This window comes from Peromyscus californicus, unplaced genomic scaffold (genome assembly GCF_007827085.1).
Source record: "Peromyscus californicus insignis strain IS unplaced genomic scaffold, ASM782708v3 Scaffold_16__1_contigs__length_79575227, whole genome shotgun sequence".
Taxonomy (NCBI): Eukaryota; Metazoa; Chordata; class Mammalia; order Rodentia; family Cricetidae; genus Peromyscus; species Peromyscus californicus.
This window is the reverse complement of record NW_026294458.1, coordinates 7,616,403-7,630,992: the sequence shown is the minus strand read 5'-3', so window position 1 is coordinate 7,630,992 and position 14,590 is coordinate 7,616,403. Positions and strand designations below refer to the sequence as shown.

Below are 14,590 nucleotides of genomic sequence, written 5' to 3'. Positions count from 1 at the left end.
ATGAAGGGGGTCAGGCTGGATGGCTCAGTAAGATACCCAGGGATTGGCTGTGCATTTGAGAAGCCCAGTTGTGGCCCCTGCCTTGCACTATCCAAACAGACAGACAAGGCCAATCGAAGAGCCAGAAAAGGGGATCTCACGTTGGAATAGGAAAGGAGTTATTCAGAACGACAGGAGATACAAACTAAAGATGGGAAATTTTAGCCAAGTATGGCATATACCTGTGATCCCAGGACTTGAGGTAAAGAAAGAGGACTTCAAAGTCAACCTTGGCTCTATAGTGAGTTCAAAGCTATTGTAACTTAAAATTCAGGTTCATGGGAAGGACCTGAAATGAGATCAGGCCTCAAATCAGCTTTGTTATTTGTTATTGGCAGAGTAGGCCCTCGGGTCCAAAGAAGAGCTTTGTTTGGAAGGATAGCTCTATGTGTATCATGACGGGGGACCTGAAGGAGAGATTCCCGAGGTTCAGTCCGTTATCATGTTGGGACATGGCGACATGCAGACAGATGTGGTGCTGGAGAAGTAGTTGAGAGTCCTACATCTTGCAGGCAACAGGAAGTGGTCTGTCTCACTGGGTGTGGCTTGAACATACATGATACCTCAAAGCCTGCCTCCACAGTGACACACTTCCTCCATAAGGTCACATCTACTCCAATAAGGCCACACCTAGCAGTAGTACCACTCCCTTTGGGGCCATTTTCTTTCAAACCACTACAACCTCTCAATTCTAGACTAGAGATATAGCATGGCTATAGACAGCCATGAAGGGGTCTTAAAGGGAAGAATCTTCCCTTCAAAATGTGGAGAACAAAGGAGTTTTGTGACTCAGATTTTTCAGGGAAGGTAGGCAGACTCCATACCAGGGGACCGAACCCACTTGCCGAAGCAGAGGCAACACTGGGTAGGACTTAGTGTTGGGTTTGGTCCTTGCTTTTTCCACAGAAGCCTGAATGCTCTGACTCTCGACAGTTACCTCATACACCTGACAGCTCTTTGTCCTGAGGGACCAGACTACCTGGGCTACATGAGACCTTGTCTCAAAAAGCATAAAGAACAACAACAACAAAAAGAAATTTTGCTGTGATGTAGGACTTGCTAGGTAGCTCCACAAAGCTGAAGGAAGGGGTGGTAGGTCATGAGGCAGGCATGTAGATACCCACACCCATCAAAAAGAAAGGAGCCTCAACTGGAGAATGGAGTCCTGGGAGGAGTGGAGAGACCTCAGACAGTCTGAGTGGACAGTGAATGCTGGGACAGTTCTTGAAAGCATTATTAGCAAATGGGCCAGGAGTGTCTGAAAACTGTCCTTCCCAATCAGCTGTGTACCAAGAATAGTTCAGCTGAGTGTGGTGACACATGCGTTTAATCCCAGCACTTGGCAGGCTGAGGCAGGCAAGTTCGAGGCCAGGCTGGTCTACATAGTAACAGGGAGATCCCTGTCTAAAGAAAAAAAAAAGCTCAATTGCAGGGCACTTTCTGGTTTTGAATTGGCTAGCTGTTAAGACCAGGGAATCTGAGCCATGGTTCTGGGAAGACTTCCACCAGCAGCCTTAGGAGACTGGACTCCTTCCCTTCATATCTGGCACATCCTTCTGGCAGGGCCGAGAGGTGCTCAATAACACCAGTGTGTGTAGGTGCACTGAAAGTTCTCCTTCCTGGCGGTGACTGTGCCGTGACTGAGGTTCAGTCCTAGCATCCCTCCCCCTCATCTTCCTGGCATAGTCCATCGGCAGGGACATCACCAGGTCCCAGGTGCTGTTATTCCTGGACTTCACCCAGCAGAGGCCACATGTGCCCTCCAGAGCATCCATTCTAGTTAGGACTGGCCCAGTACCTGTTTTCCAGAGCCAGCCATGACTCTGGTGATGTGGCTGGAGGTAGGGAGTCTCTATAGCTAAGGACAGGTCAGAAAGAGCTGGGGTACTTGTAGGGTTGGCAGCGTTGATTGTCACAGGACACTGAGACCTTCCTCTGTTATGTTGTCTGTGTATATGGACCTTGGCTGTCTTCAGACATGGACAGATCTGTATAGTATAGATGTTTATCCATTCATTGTGTGTGGACCAGCCCCCACCCCACCCCCAACCCCATGTTCTAGAAAGTGGGCAGCTCTCTTCAGAGCATACACCAGGACTCTGGTCTGGGAGGAATTCCCATGCAGGCAGGGGCGATGTGTGGGGGTGTCAGTTGTGTGCTTTGCACATACTGGAGAATCTTTGACCACTTTTCCTTTCATTATCTGCCTAAGGCGTTCTAATTTTCTGTACACACTCCAAGAATGAAACTAATGCCAATAAAGTATGGGACTGACTATACTTCGTAATACTCAGTTTTAAGATCTGTTTATTTATGTATATCGGTTTTGGTCTGCATGTATGTCTGCACCCCAGAAGAGAGCATCATTTTATAGATGGTTGTGAGCCATCATGTGAGTGTTGGGAATTGAACCTGGGTCCCCTGGAAGAGCAGCCAGTGCTCTTAACTGCTGAACCATCTCTCCAGCCCCTGTAATACTCAGTTTTTATAGTTCAAATCTAACCTGTCTCCTATAGGATCATGTTTTCCTTGTTCCCCAGCAGGCATCACAGTTTTGGGAAACTGGAACCTTCAAGGGGTAAGGCCTAGTTGGTGAAAGTGGGCACAGTGGATCACACCTTTAATTTCAGCATATGGGAGGCTGAGGCCAGTGGTTCTTTGTTAGTTTGAGGCCAGCCTGATCTGTATAGTTTCAGGACAGGCAGAGCTGAGACCCTGTCTCAAATAACAACTAAAAACAAAAGAAGAAAGTAGGTCATTTGTAGGTAGAGTTTTCCTGTCCCAGTCGCCTGCTCCTAAATAAATACACAGAGGCTTATATTACTTATACATTCTCAGCCAATAGCTCAGGCTTATTACTAACTAGCTCTTACAACCTAAATTAACCCATTTCTATTAATCTATGTTTTGCCATGTGGCTCACAGCTTGTTACCTCATTTTCTACATGTCCAGCTTGCTCAGAGGCTGGCTGGCATCTCCCTGACTCTGCCCTCCTTCCCATCATTCTCAGTTTGATCTCCCTGCCTGTACTTTTTGCCTGGCTATCAGCCAATCAGCGTCTTATTAACCAATCAGAGTAATACATATTCACAATGTACAGAAGGATTATTCTAAAGCATTTCCTCCTTTTTGTCTTTTGGTTTTAACCTTAACATAGTAAAACATAGCAAAACAGTTATTAAGAATTACAGTTACAATATCTAGTTTATTTGTATTTGACAAAATTAGAGAAAATATTCTGTCATTTATCTTTGTGACTTCAAAGTTTTGTATCTAATTTACCTTTTATCATAACTAAGGAAAACTATAACTGTCTAGTCTTCAACTCTATCAAAGACCCTAGAAGGATGCAATGTTACCTAGTGACAGGGACATCTGGCTGCCTGGACAGTCACCCAAAGCTCCTATGTAACATTGGGACATCCAACTCCAGCCTACAGGCCTAGCATGTCTGACAGACTTTCCTGTGAAGCAGGGAACTTGTCTTGGCAAAGTTCGGCAATAGCGTTTCTTGCATCCTACTGGTCCAGTGTGGACAGTAACTGTCAGCAATTGAGGCAAGGGCAGTTTATTTGCCCACATGGCTAGCTTTTGCCATAAAGAAAGCAAACTCCAGGGCTGGAGAGATGGCTCAGAGGTTAAGAGCACTGGCTGCTCTTTCAGAGGACTGAGTTCAATTCCCAGCAACCACATAGTGGTTCACAACCATCTGTAATGAGATCTGGTGCCCTCTTCTGGCCTGCAGGCATACATGCAGGAAGAACACTGTATACATATAAATGAATGAATGATAAATAATAATAAAAAGTTCCCATTCTTAAAAAAAAAAAGAAAGAAAGAAAGCAAACTCCATAGGAAGTTTCTTTGATGTTCATCATCCTCTTTGAAGTAATTGGTGCTGCCAGGAGCAGATGTGTCTCACTTTCATGAAAAGCCTTAGGTTATTAAAACATTTTAAATGCCATATTCTGTAGGTCTTTGAAGTGTTTGAAGATTACCTATCTGTCTGAAATATATCTCTGTATATCTAGAAAACCTAACTAACATGACCATAAGTTTGATACATATGGGTAACTATTATAGATGACTAATTATTAACCTGTATTTTTAAGCTGTACATTATATATTTTTTATACATTATATATATATATATATTTTGGTTTTTCGAGACAGGGTCTCTCTGTGTAGCTTTGCGCCTTTCCTGGAACTCACTTGGTAGCCCAGGCTGGCCTCGAACTCACAGAGATCCGCCTGGCTCTGCCTCCCGAGTGCTGGGAGGATTAAAGGCGTGCGCCACCACCCCCCCGGCACATTATATTTTTAAATGAGCTACTTGAGCACAATATCCCAAACAAGAGTAGAAACACATATACAACATAATAAAAATGACCTCAAATTTGTATCAATTTGTACAAAAATCCATATCAATGTAAAATATTTGAGACTAGTAGTTTTTTTATTTGTTTAAAAGTAGATTCAATAATCTACCTTTTTATCATATTTCTATATCCCCCCTTTTCTTTTTTAGAACGAGATCCCTGAATCTAATCTCCTTTTTTCAGCTTTTTTCTTGACCGTTACCAATAACAACTTGTAACCAACCCCCCTAAACAAAGACAAACATTCACAAGTTGCTTTTAGAAATATGGTCATAGTTCTCTAGACTACTTCCTGTTGACTGGGGGTGCTGGTAATCTTTAGGGGACCCTGAGAAACTTTAGGATTATGGTCAAGTCCTGACAGTATTCTGTGAGGCTGGATCATCTCAGCCAGTAGCCCTGAAGTTGTTCTGGGGGCAGAACTCAGAGGAAACTGCAATACAGGTGCTCTGAAATGTTGGAACATCCGGGGCATCTGTTCCCATCGGAGATTTTTCAGGGGGGTCTTCCTTGATCAAACCTAATTTTTCTTAATCCAGAATGAATCCAGAGGCTCTTATTTCCTATGGAAATAAAAGCAAAAACTCTTTCCCAAAGTAACGTATTTTTTGACTCAAATTTGAAGTGAAAATATTTTTAAAATATATACGTTGGTTTAATCTAGCAGCTTTCGTAATCAAATGTTTCTTAGCAGTTATCATCTGTTCATTAGTAGTCAAAGAATTTAAAGACAACAGAGTAACATATAGTTATCCAGACTCTGTGTATTTTCCGTTTTTACATGGCTTATATTTTTCATTACTCTATTCCTTTTTTAGGGACTTTATTTTAAAACTCTATTTTTTAATCTAAGACTGTGCGTATTCTTTTTTTTCTCTCTCTTTCCCAAGCCTACGCATGTTTTTAAACACACTGTGACCCGTTTAGAGGCTCTTTTTGTCTGAATCTGTCCTTCACTGAGCATCTGTAACCTTTTCTGTCTGCATGAGCAAAAAACTTGCTGTGTAACTTAGATCATGACGTGCTGGTGCTGGCTCCTCCCCCTCAGTTCCCTGTGTCTAGTCTCATGACGGAGGTACATTTACTGCCAGCTCTGGGTGCCATGTTTACCACCCCAACTCTGGGAAGTTTCTAAGTTCATGCCGCCACTGAGTAGCGTGCCCTAGCTGCTCATAAACACCATATATGTGTTTGGTGGTCATGCCTCTTAAAAGAGCTGCCTGTTTTTTGCCGTTAGCACCAAGCCAGGAAGCCATCTCTTAAAGGAGCTGTGCCTCTGCTCACCGCCAGCAAACAGAGCCCACCGGAGAAAAGCCATGCTTGACTCTGTTCTTGTATGTCTAGAATCCTTTTTTAAGCTTGTCAGGTTTTATGTGGAAATTTCAGCCCCATGTTGGAACGCCATATGTAGGTGGAGTTTTTGTGTCTCAACCACCAAATAAACACACAGAGGCTTATATTACTTATAAATGTTTGGATGATAGCTCAGGCTTATTACTAACCTGCTCTTATAACCTAAATTAACCCATTTCTATTTATGTTTTGCCACGTGACTCATAGCTTGTTACCTCATTTTGTACATGTCCTGCTTGCTCAGAGGCTGGCTGGCATCTCCCTGACTCCCCGCTCCTTCCCATCATTCTTGGTCTGATCTTCCCACCTGTACTTTTTGCCTGGCTATCAGCCAATCAATTATTAAATTATTAACCAATGAGAATAATACATATTCACAATGTACAGAAGGATTATTCCACAGCAGTCATTAGGGACAGGGTGGGCCTTTGAAGGTTATACCTAGCCCTGGTTCAAACTACTGTCTGCTCCTTGGTCCCCCATGACACGAGGCCTCTACTGCATGCTCAGTCATGGTCTCCACCATGCTTTCCCTGCCACGATGATCAGAAACTATGAGCCAAAGTCATCATTCCTCTTCAAGCGGTTTCTTTCAGATGTTGTCACAGTGAAACTAAAGAAACTAATGTGGAAAACTGACTGGAAAGGTTGGGTTGTTTTTGCAACTAAACCTGACCATGTGGTTTTTTAAGCCTCTGGAACTGTTCTGCACGGTGGATTTACAAGTTTGGAGATGTAGGCTAGAGAAGCTCCAGAGTGTCTTAAGCTTCATTCATTGGGCGGTTCTGGTGTAGCTGAAAGGGCAGGGTGCTGCTGGAAACGCAGGTTGTAAAGACTGGCAAGTAATCTGTCTACATCCTGTTAGTGTCCTGAAATGTTGAATGAAGCTAAATAAGCTCAAAACTAATGGACTAATCCATTTGTTGGAGGAAATTTAATCAGGTTCATAATGAGAGTTAGGAGCAAAAAGAATGAAAGATATAGAAAAAGCAGTTTGGCCAGGAAGGGAGCATGGATATATTTAAAAGTATATATGAAGCTAGAGTGGCCAGAGCTGTTAATGGCATCTTGGGAGGCAGAGACAGGTAGCTCTCTGTGTTGAAGACCAGCTGGGCTACATAGTGAGTTCCAGGACAGCCAGGGCTACACAGAGAGACCCTGTCTCAAAAATAAAAAAGTAAAGAATAATAATAATAAAATCAACAACAAAAACAAGCCACATACTTAGTACTATGACAGGAAAGGTACCTTGAGGGCATTTCAGGAGGTGACAGGACCTCACCCAATCAAAGGCTCGAGGGTAGAACACTGAAAACTCATTTGAAAAGAGTGAGATGTCAGGCTAAGTTCCCTAGTTGATCAGGATCTGTCGCCCTGCTGGAGACTTGGTAGATGTATTAGAATTGGGGAAATGGGCTTCCCTCTGGCCCAGGTGCCTAGATTGATGGTTCAGGCAGGACTAAGGAATCTGTGTGGCTGGTCTGTGGATGTCAAACCGTGTGCTTGACAATATTAAGTAAAGCCCCAGACCTAGCAGTGGGGATCAGCCCTCTTAGGTTCTATGTCCTCCCCAGTGACATTCAGGGAAGGAGCTTGTCCTTCCTCTCAGGTGAAGTACAGTGAAAGGCTCTTGGAATCACTGGTGTTGCTCGTTGGACTTTTAAAATGCTGCATGTGTGTGCAGTGTTTTGCATTCAGGGAGTTGTGAATCTTCTCTGACTAGGAGTGTCTCAGGTAGGGTTACTATTGTTGTGATGAAACAACATGACCTAAACAAAGCAAGCTGGAAGGAAAGGGTTTATTTGGCTTACAAGAAGTCAGGACAGGAACTCAAACAGGGCAAGAACCTGGAGACAGGAGCTGATGCTGAGGCCATGGAGGGGTACTGCCCATAGCTTGCTCAGCCTGCTTTCTTGTAGAACCTAGGACCACTAGCCCAGGGATGGCATCACCCACAATGGTCACATTAAGAAAATGCCCTATAGGTTTGCCTACAGCCCAATCTTAAGGAGGCATTTCTCAGTTGGGGTTCCCTCCTCTCAGATGACTCTAGTCTGTGTCAAACTGACATAACATTAGCCAGCACAATGGACATACTCTTGAATTCTGAGCGTTTACTGGCCTTCTTGGTTTTTTTTTTTCCCCTATTTTCAGAGAGTCTATTTTCAATTAAAATTTGTTACACCACTACCAAAAATGAGTTTGTTTTGGAGCGTGCGCGCGCGCGCGCACACACACACACACACACACACACACACACACACAGAAAAAGAAGAGTGCTGCATGCTGCCAGGGTGCTGTGCTGGAAACCAGCTGCTTAGGGAAGGCAGGGGTTCTTGGGGATTCTTTTTGTTTGTTTGTTTTTTGTTTTTTTTTCCCAGATAGGGTTTCTCTGTGTAGCTTTGGAGCCTGTCCCGGATCTCACAGAGATCCGCCTGCCTCTGACTCCCGAGTGCTGGGATTAAAGGTGTGTGCCACCACACCCGGCTTCTCGGGGGTTCTTCCTGTTACTTTATGAACAGGAGTGTTTTGCTTGCGTGTGGGAACGGGCACTGTGTGCACTGCCTGATGCTTATAGATAGAGGACTGACAGACTCCTTGAGGTACAGACATTATGTGGGGCCTGGGAACTGAGCCCAGATCCTCTACAAGAGCTGTGCACACCCTTGTGCCCTGAGCCGTCTTTCCAGCCCTTGTTGGCTTTTCAATGAAAGCATTAGGGAGCTATGATAGCCAAGGTCCAAGGGGACCTGGTGGCTAGGTTTCTCAGGCTAGTAGCAGACCTTGTCAATGTCCATGGTGAAGGTTTTACAGGCTTACAGGATGCAAGAATTGCAGGGACATGGAGGCTTGCTCCTAGACCAAAGGTTCTCAACCTTCCTAATGCTGCAGCCCTTTAATACAGTTCCTCATGTTGTGATGACTCCCAACTATAATATAAATATCTGATATGCAGTCCCTCAGAAAGGGTCAGTCAACCCAAAGGGGTCACAACCCACAGATTGAGTACCGCCGTCCTAGGGTTGTTTGTTTTTTGAAGGAAGGTCTTAGGCCAGGCAGTGTGTGGCAGGGTTGGATTTCCTCCTCGAGTGCTTGATGTGTAAAGCTGTAAGGATGAAGAATAGGTTGCGATAGAAACCCTTGAATGTTCAGGGTGCCAGGAATGTGAAATGCCGCTGAGGGCAGAACCTGGAGGCAGTGAGTGGAGCCAGCTCCCGTGTGCTCCAGCAAAAGGACTGTGAGCTGGGGCTGGCCAAGCCCTGTGGAGCCCACATCACACTGCATGTCCTGGATGTCAGACTTGCAGCTACAGAATTTAATGTCTTCCCTAGTGGGTTTCTGTCTTGTTTTGATCTAATCTTTCCTTCCTGTGTAGGGTGGCTGTGTTTAGTCTGGATTTGACCAGACAGCCCGTGATCAGGCACAGGCTCCAACAACAGTTTCTGGCCCTGTAGACACTTGGGGGGGCGGGGTAATGTCTTGGTAGGGCAAAGAGGCATGTACAACTAGGCTCAGGGACTGGACTGTGGAAGTAGCCTGCATGGAGCGGAGCCTATTATGGGCGTAGGGTCCAGCCTTTCAGGAGGAGTGTAGTGACTCTAGCAGGTCTCAGATGGGGAAGGGAGTGAAGAAGGCTAGTGTTTCTTCAGGAAGGAGAGGCCACCACATGGCCTTAGACCAGGTACCCCCCCTCTCTGAGCCACTGTGCGGTGACTTCTTGTAGGTCCGCGGTTTAGGTGTTGGTGAAGAAACCCCAAGACCACCTTCACTCCAGGAGATTTGATAGGAGGACGCAGAGTTCAAAAGGCTCTTGTATTCATGTTCCTAGTTTTTTACAGGGGATGGGTGCAGATTAAAGTCCACAGTAGACAAGGGACAGAGGCTCCTGCTTGCGAGTTCTCAGTGGAGCTGCGTGCCCCTGCTGAGTTCTCTCAGCAGTGCTGTGCGAAACAACACACATGGCATTTCCCAGCAGCCTGCTAACCTGGGTACCCAGGGTTTTACAGGGATTTCATTTGTGGGTTTGGCGGATTGCTAGTCTATGTGGCTGACCTTACTTTGTATCCAGCTGATAACTACATGGCCCAAGGCCACCATCACAAGTCACAGTGACACAGGCTTCATGTCAGTGAGGACACTTTTCCCAAAAGACATTCCAAAGAGACTGGTTGGTATGTGCAGGGTGTGGGTAGCCCAGGTCTGCTGTCCTGCACATACGCTGGCTGCCAGGGAGAGCCCTGGGCAGAGCTGTGTACTTGTGTGGTGGAGGTCACCCCAGGAAGTGGAGTGCTAAATGGTGTAGGCAGGCCAAGGACAGTGTGAGCCCTCTGCCCTGTGACAAGTGGGTGTGAGGTTCCGGCCCTAGACTCCATACACTTTAACCTCAAGAACCTGTGGCCCAGATCCCAGTTCCTGGGCTGGCACTTGTTAGCATGGTCTGTCTTGGCACTTGTTTGGGGCTTTCAGAGACGGACTTCATGCTCTCCTCACCCATTTCCACAGATGTCCAGAGAGGTTTTTTTAGGTTTTGTTCTCATTTTCCATTTTAGTGTATGTGTGTGGGTGTTTTGCTCCATGTGTGTCTGTGTACCACATATGTGCAGTGGCCATGGAGCCCAGAAAAGGCACTGGATTCCCCGAAAGTGAGGTTACAGAGGGTTGGCAGCCACCGTGTGCACGCAGGGAAATGAACCGGGTCCTCGAAAGAGCGGCCAGTGCTCCCTGCTGCCGGCCAGTGCTCCCCGCTGCTGGCGAGCTGTTTCTCCAGATCTTCCAGGAGTTTCCTCTCCTTTTTTCCTCTCTCGATGGTGACTGGGCTAATCTGACCTCAGGCAATTGCAGAATCCTGTATGACCCTGGTCACTCTGACTTTTTTGGGTGCCAAAGACAGAAAGTCCACTGAACTCGTTAGCTAATGAGCCCAGGGGTGGCTCCAGGCGAGGTAGAGGTGTCACCAGGAAAACCAGACTCATCTCTCCCCCAGACATGGCCGTCATGCACAGCCTTACGGCCTTTGAGGACCCTTGTGATACATGTTGTCTCCTGCGGTCCCATGGGCTCTGCTGGTCCCAGAGACCATAGGAGGTGCCTGGCGTGCTCAGGGGTGTTGACCCTGTGAGGTGGCTTTGACCATTTACATACTCACTTTCCTCTTACACAATGTGGTAATCAGGAGGCTAGGGGATGGACTCAGGGTTTACTGTCAGCCCTGCAGGTCAGCAGGAGCAAGAAGGGGCCTAAAAGAGCAGCATGTCTGAGGACCCCACCAGGCCCAGAAAGAGCATCGGAACTCCATCGGTGCTAAGTTGGAGATACCCGGCACTCACAGGGGCTTGCCAGCAGCTTCTTGGGGGAAATACCTGGGCTCAGGGGAAAGAAGGATCTGCTGTGGGAGAGGTGCAGTAGGAAAGGTGTGAGGGCTGGTTTGCTGGCCAGAGAGGGCAGAGGGGCTGATGGGCAGCGGGCCTGGCTTGAGTGGGGGGTGAGGGATTGGAGAGAAAGGCAGTTCCTGATGGTCCCCTCCCAGGGGCTGGCTTTCCTCTGGTTCTTCTCTCCCAATGACTGCGTCTTCATCGAGGCCGCAGCCCTGGGCTCTGCCAGCACCTCCAACTCCAGGCTGCCTGGAGAGACACATCGATGGCCTTCCTGTGGACCATGGAGCCCTCCCCACCACTCCAACCTAGAAGGCTGGTCTACTGCCTGCCTGGGCCAGCTAAGATGGCAGGTCCTGCAGCTGAATTGGAGAAACACACTTTCTCTGGCTATGTCTGGTGACAGTGGCCAGAACTACTTCTACCAGTGGCTCTGCCCAGTAGCTGGGTACACAGCCCAGGAGCTGGCTTTTGCGTATATTGTTGGTCCAGGAGCCGCCATCCACAGCAGCTGGCAGGAGGAACATGGGCCTCCTGAGACCCAGTGTGATGTCAGTTCCTTGCACTGCCTCTGGCTAACTGCTGGACCGTCTCATTAGCTGTGTCCAGCCTGCTTGTGAATTTGCCACCTCTCTGTGCCACACGCACATGCACACGCACACAGATCTGCTGGCTCTATAGTTCCCATAGCGTCATTTCTCAGGGAACTTTACGAAGTTCTTTTTGTACTCTGTGAACCCTGGTTTGTTCTCTGCTACTTTTTCTACCCTGCTTTTGTTTTTCTAGAATCATCATGGCCAGTTGGTGATATGCATGTCAATCTTTCTTGATAGCCAAAGTCACTGAATTTCAGGGTCCCTGGCCCCAGAGCATGACTCTGTCTCTATTTCATAGAATGCTAGGTACACACCATTTCTCAGAGACCACCCCCTTTTAATTAAAAAAATATATATATGTGTATGAATGTTTTGCCTGCATGTTCATGTATGCACCATGTGTGTGCCTGGTACCCACAGAGGCCAGAGTAGATGCTCTGAGACTAGAGTTACAGATGGTTGTGAGCCACCACGTGGGTGCTGGGGATTGAATTCCTCTGGAAGAACGGCCAGTTTTGTTTCTTTTTTATTATTCTTTATTATTTTTATTTTATATGCATTGGTGTTTTGCCATGGGTATTGGGTCCCCCTGGAACTGGAATCACACAAAGTTGTGAGCTGCCGTGTGGGTGCTGAGAATTGAACCCAGGTCCTCTGGAAGAGCAGTCAGTGCTCTTAACCGCTGAGACACCTCTCCAGCCCCACAGCCAGTTTTCTTAATCACTGAGCCATCACCCCAGTTTGCCAGATAGTCTGGGGGCAGACACATTGTGGCATTGTCCATGGAAGGCTTTCTTAAGCCTGCCTGCTTCCCTGGGGCACTCAGGCAAGCAACAGCCATGGCAGGCTGTGGCCTGAGCCCGCTCTACTACCGTGGCAGGCACTGCTTTGGTGGCAGGCCTGATGTGGTGGAGAACAAGGCACAGTCAGCAAAAATTCCGTTTCATAGACCCAAGAATTAGAATTTCCAGTGTCTGTCTCAGGGATATCCCTGGTATCCCTGGAGCTGGGGCCTCTTCCAAGGCTGTAGTAGCTGTTAGAGATTTCTGAAAAAGCAAGTGACAGCTGTCTCCAGGTCTCCAGACCATGCTTTCTCCTAATGTGCCCACAGAGGCTTTGAAGGCCCTCATCTAGGATGATGCCCTGTGTAGCTACATGGAGACAGGGGATATAGCTGCCCTAACCTATAGAGAGGCTGGGCTGGGCCTGGGTTTCTCGTGCTGGTCTTCTGCACAGAGAGCCATCAAGAACCTGACCCACAGACCCATCTTACGTGTGTGCTGCCTCCTAGGGAGGTACCCAAACTCAAGTGGCCATGTCATGCTTAGCACCTTAGTACTAAGGCCACTGCACTGACCCTACCCAAACCTGAGAGTGAATACAGCCTGACCTGACCCCCCAGCTACCCTGACCTCCAAGGCATCTTCCATCTGTGCCTTTGTGATAGGGGTGGTCTCCTGTGGACATACATGTGCTCACAAAGACAGTGTCACGCTGTGCACAAATACCATACACAGGTGCACATGAACATAGAATGTACATGTCTGCAGAGTGACACACACATTCCTGCACTTAGGCCTCACATCTGTGCAAAATGCCCCTCTGCTCACTGCTTGGCCTCCTCAGTACTGGAACAGTTTCTTGGTTGTCCCAGATTTCAGCTGTTGCATTGGCTGTGTCCTGGAACTATGACACTAAATCATTGCACCTGTATACATTTCGGGGTTCTTTGAGTCTCCTTTCCAGAGTTGGTGCATCTAGATTGGGTCTAATCTCAGAACTAGAAAGTATGGGGAAATGCCTTCTGGGCTCCAGAGGCTCTGAGGCATGGGGTGCATGCTCACATAGCACCCAGGTGTGTGTGCACATGCCCAGTACAGGTTTCTGCCTACTAATGTGGGTATGTAGAACATTAGGTCCTTTGGGGTGGTAGGTGTGTGTGCACATGCTCAGCACAGGTTTCTGCCTACTAATGTGGGTATGTAGAACCCTTAGGTCCTTTGGGGTGGTAGGTGTGTGTGCTGGACAAAGGTCTGCAGGACTATGTGTCACAGATCACCCCAGGTGAGTGGGCCGGCCTTGGGGTGCCGTGGGCCGAAGTGAAGGTATCTCCCTCAGTGCCATTTTAGGGGAGAGGGTTTGCTGTCCCTTACTCTAGCTTTATGGGTGGTTCCTATTGCTGCTGCTGTCCCTTCCAGCTCCACTCACCACCCCCGTGTGGGGTGTGCCCAGGGTCAGGGAGTGTCGTGGTAGTGGAGTTACAAGACCTGGTTCTCACTTGTCCACCCCACTCCTGGTGGTGTGTTCTGGGCCACTGAGGCATCTAAAAGGCCCTGTGACGCTGCTGTTCATGGCTCACTGTTCTCCTTTTCCCACAGACCTTGTGACCGTGTGAGCAAAGCCTCCCTTACAACCCATGTGCATCATCTTCTTTAAGTTTGATCCTCGTCCCGTTTCCAAAAATGCATACAGGTAATGAATGCCCTTGTTCTGCCTCTGCCGTGCTGCTGGGCCTGGGGTACATGGCTGCTCCTCACCACTGGGGTGCCATGTATGCAAGAGACAAGGGCAGGCTGCTGGGTGTGTGGGCCAGCCTTTGAATAACTACGTCCTGGTCTCTGGAGGCAACCTGCACAGGCCTGGTCTGGCTATCCTGGACAGTGGCTGCTTAGCGTGGGGTGCTGGGAGGGCAGAGTGACGAGGTGCAGTTCTGTGGGTTGTGATTAGGGTCACCGCTGCAGAATTCGGGTGGTGGTGACAGTGAGTTGGTTTGGGTGAGCGATCTGGATAGCAGCAGATTGAGGGAAGCATCTGTGGGTTTTTGGCTCTCAATCTGAAGAGTGAGGAACC

At 47.7% G+C, this 14,590-nt stretch overlaps 1 protein-coding gene across 7 annotated transcripts in view; it reads left to right on the top strand.

The window, feature by feature from the left end:
- Tango2 (transport and golgi organization 2 homolog) overlaps positions 1-14,590 on the top strand; it is a 58,011-nt gene that overhangs the window by 9,980 nt on the left and 33,441 nt on the right. For 5 of the 7 annotated variants that reach the window (XM_052740256.1, XM_052740258.1, XM_052740259.1 and 2 more), the window contains one exon: positions 14,119-14,212. The exons of the other annotated variants lie outside the window; for them this stretch is intronic. In XM_052740256.1, the coding sequence (XP_052596216.1) occupies positions 14,157-14,212 (56 nt within the window). In that variant the 5' untranslated portion in view covers positions 14,119-14,156. Of the gene's footprint in view, positions 1-14,118; positions 14,213-14,590 lie in introns of those variants that run through there. 7 annotated transcript variants of the gene reach the window in all.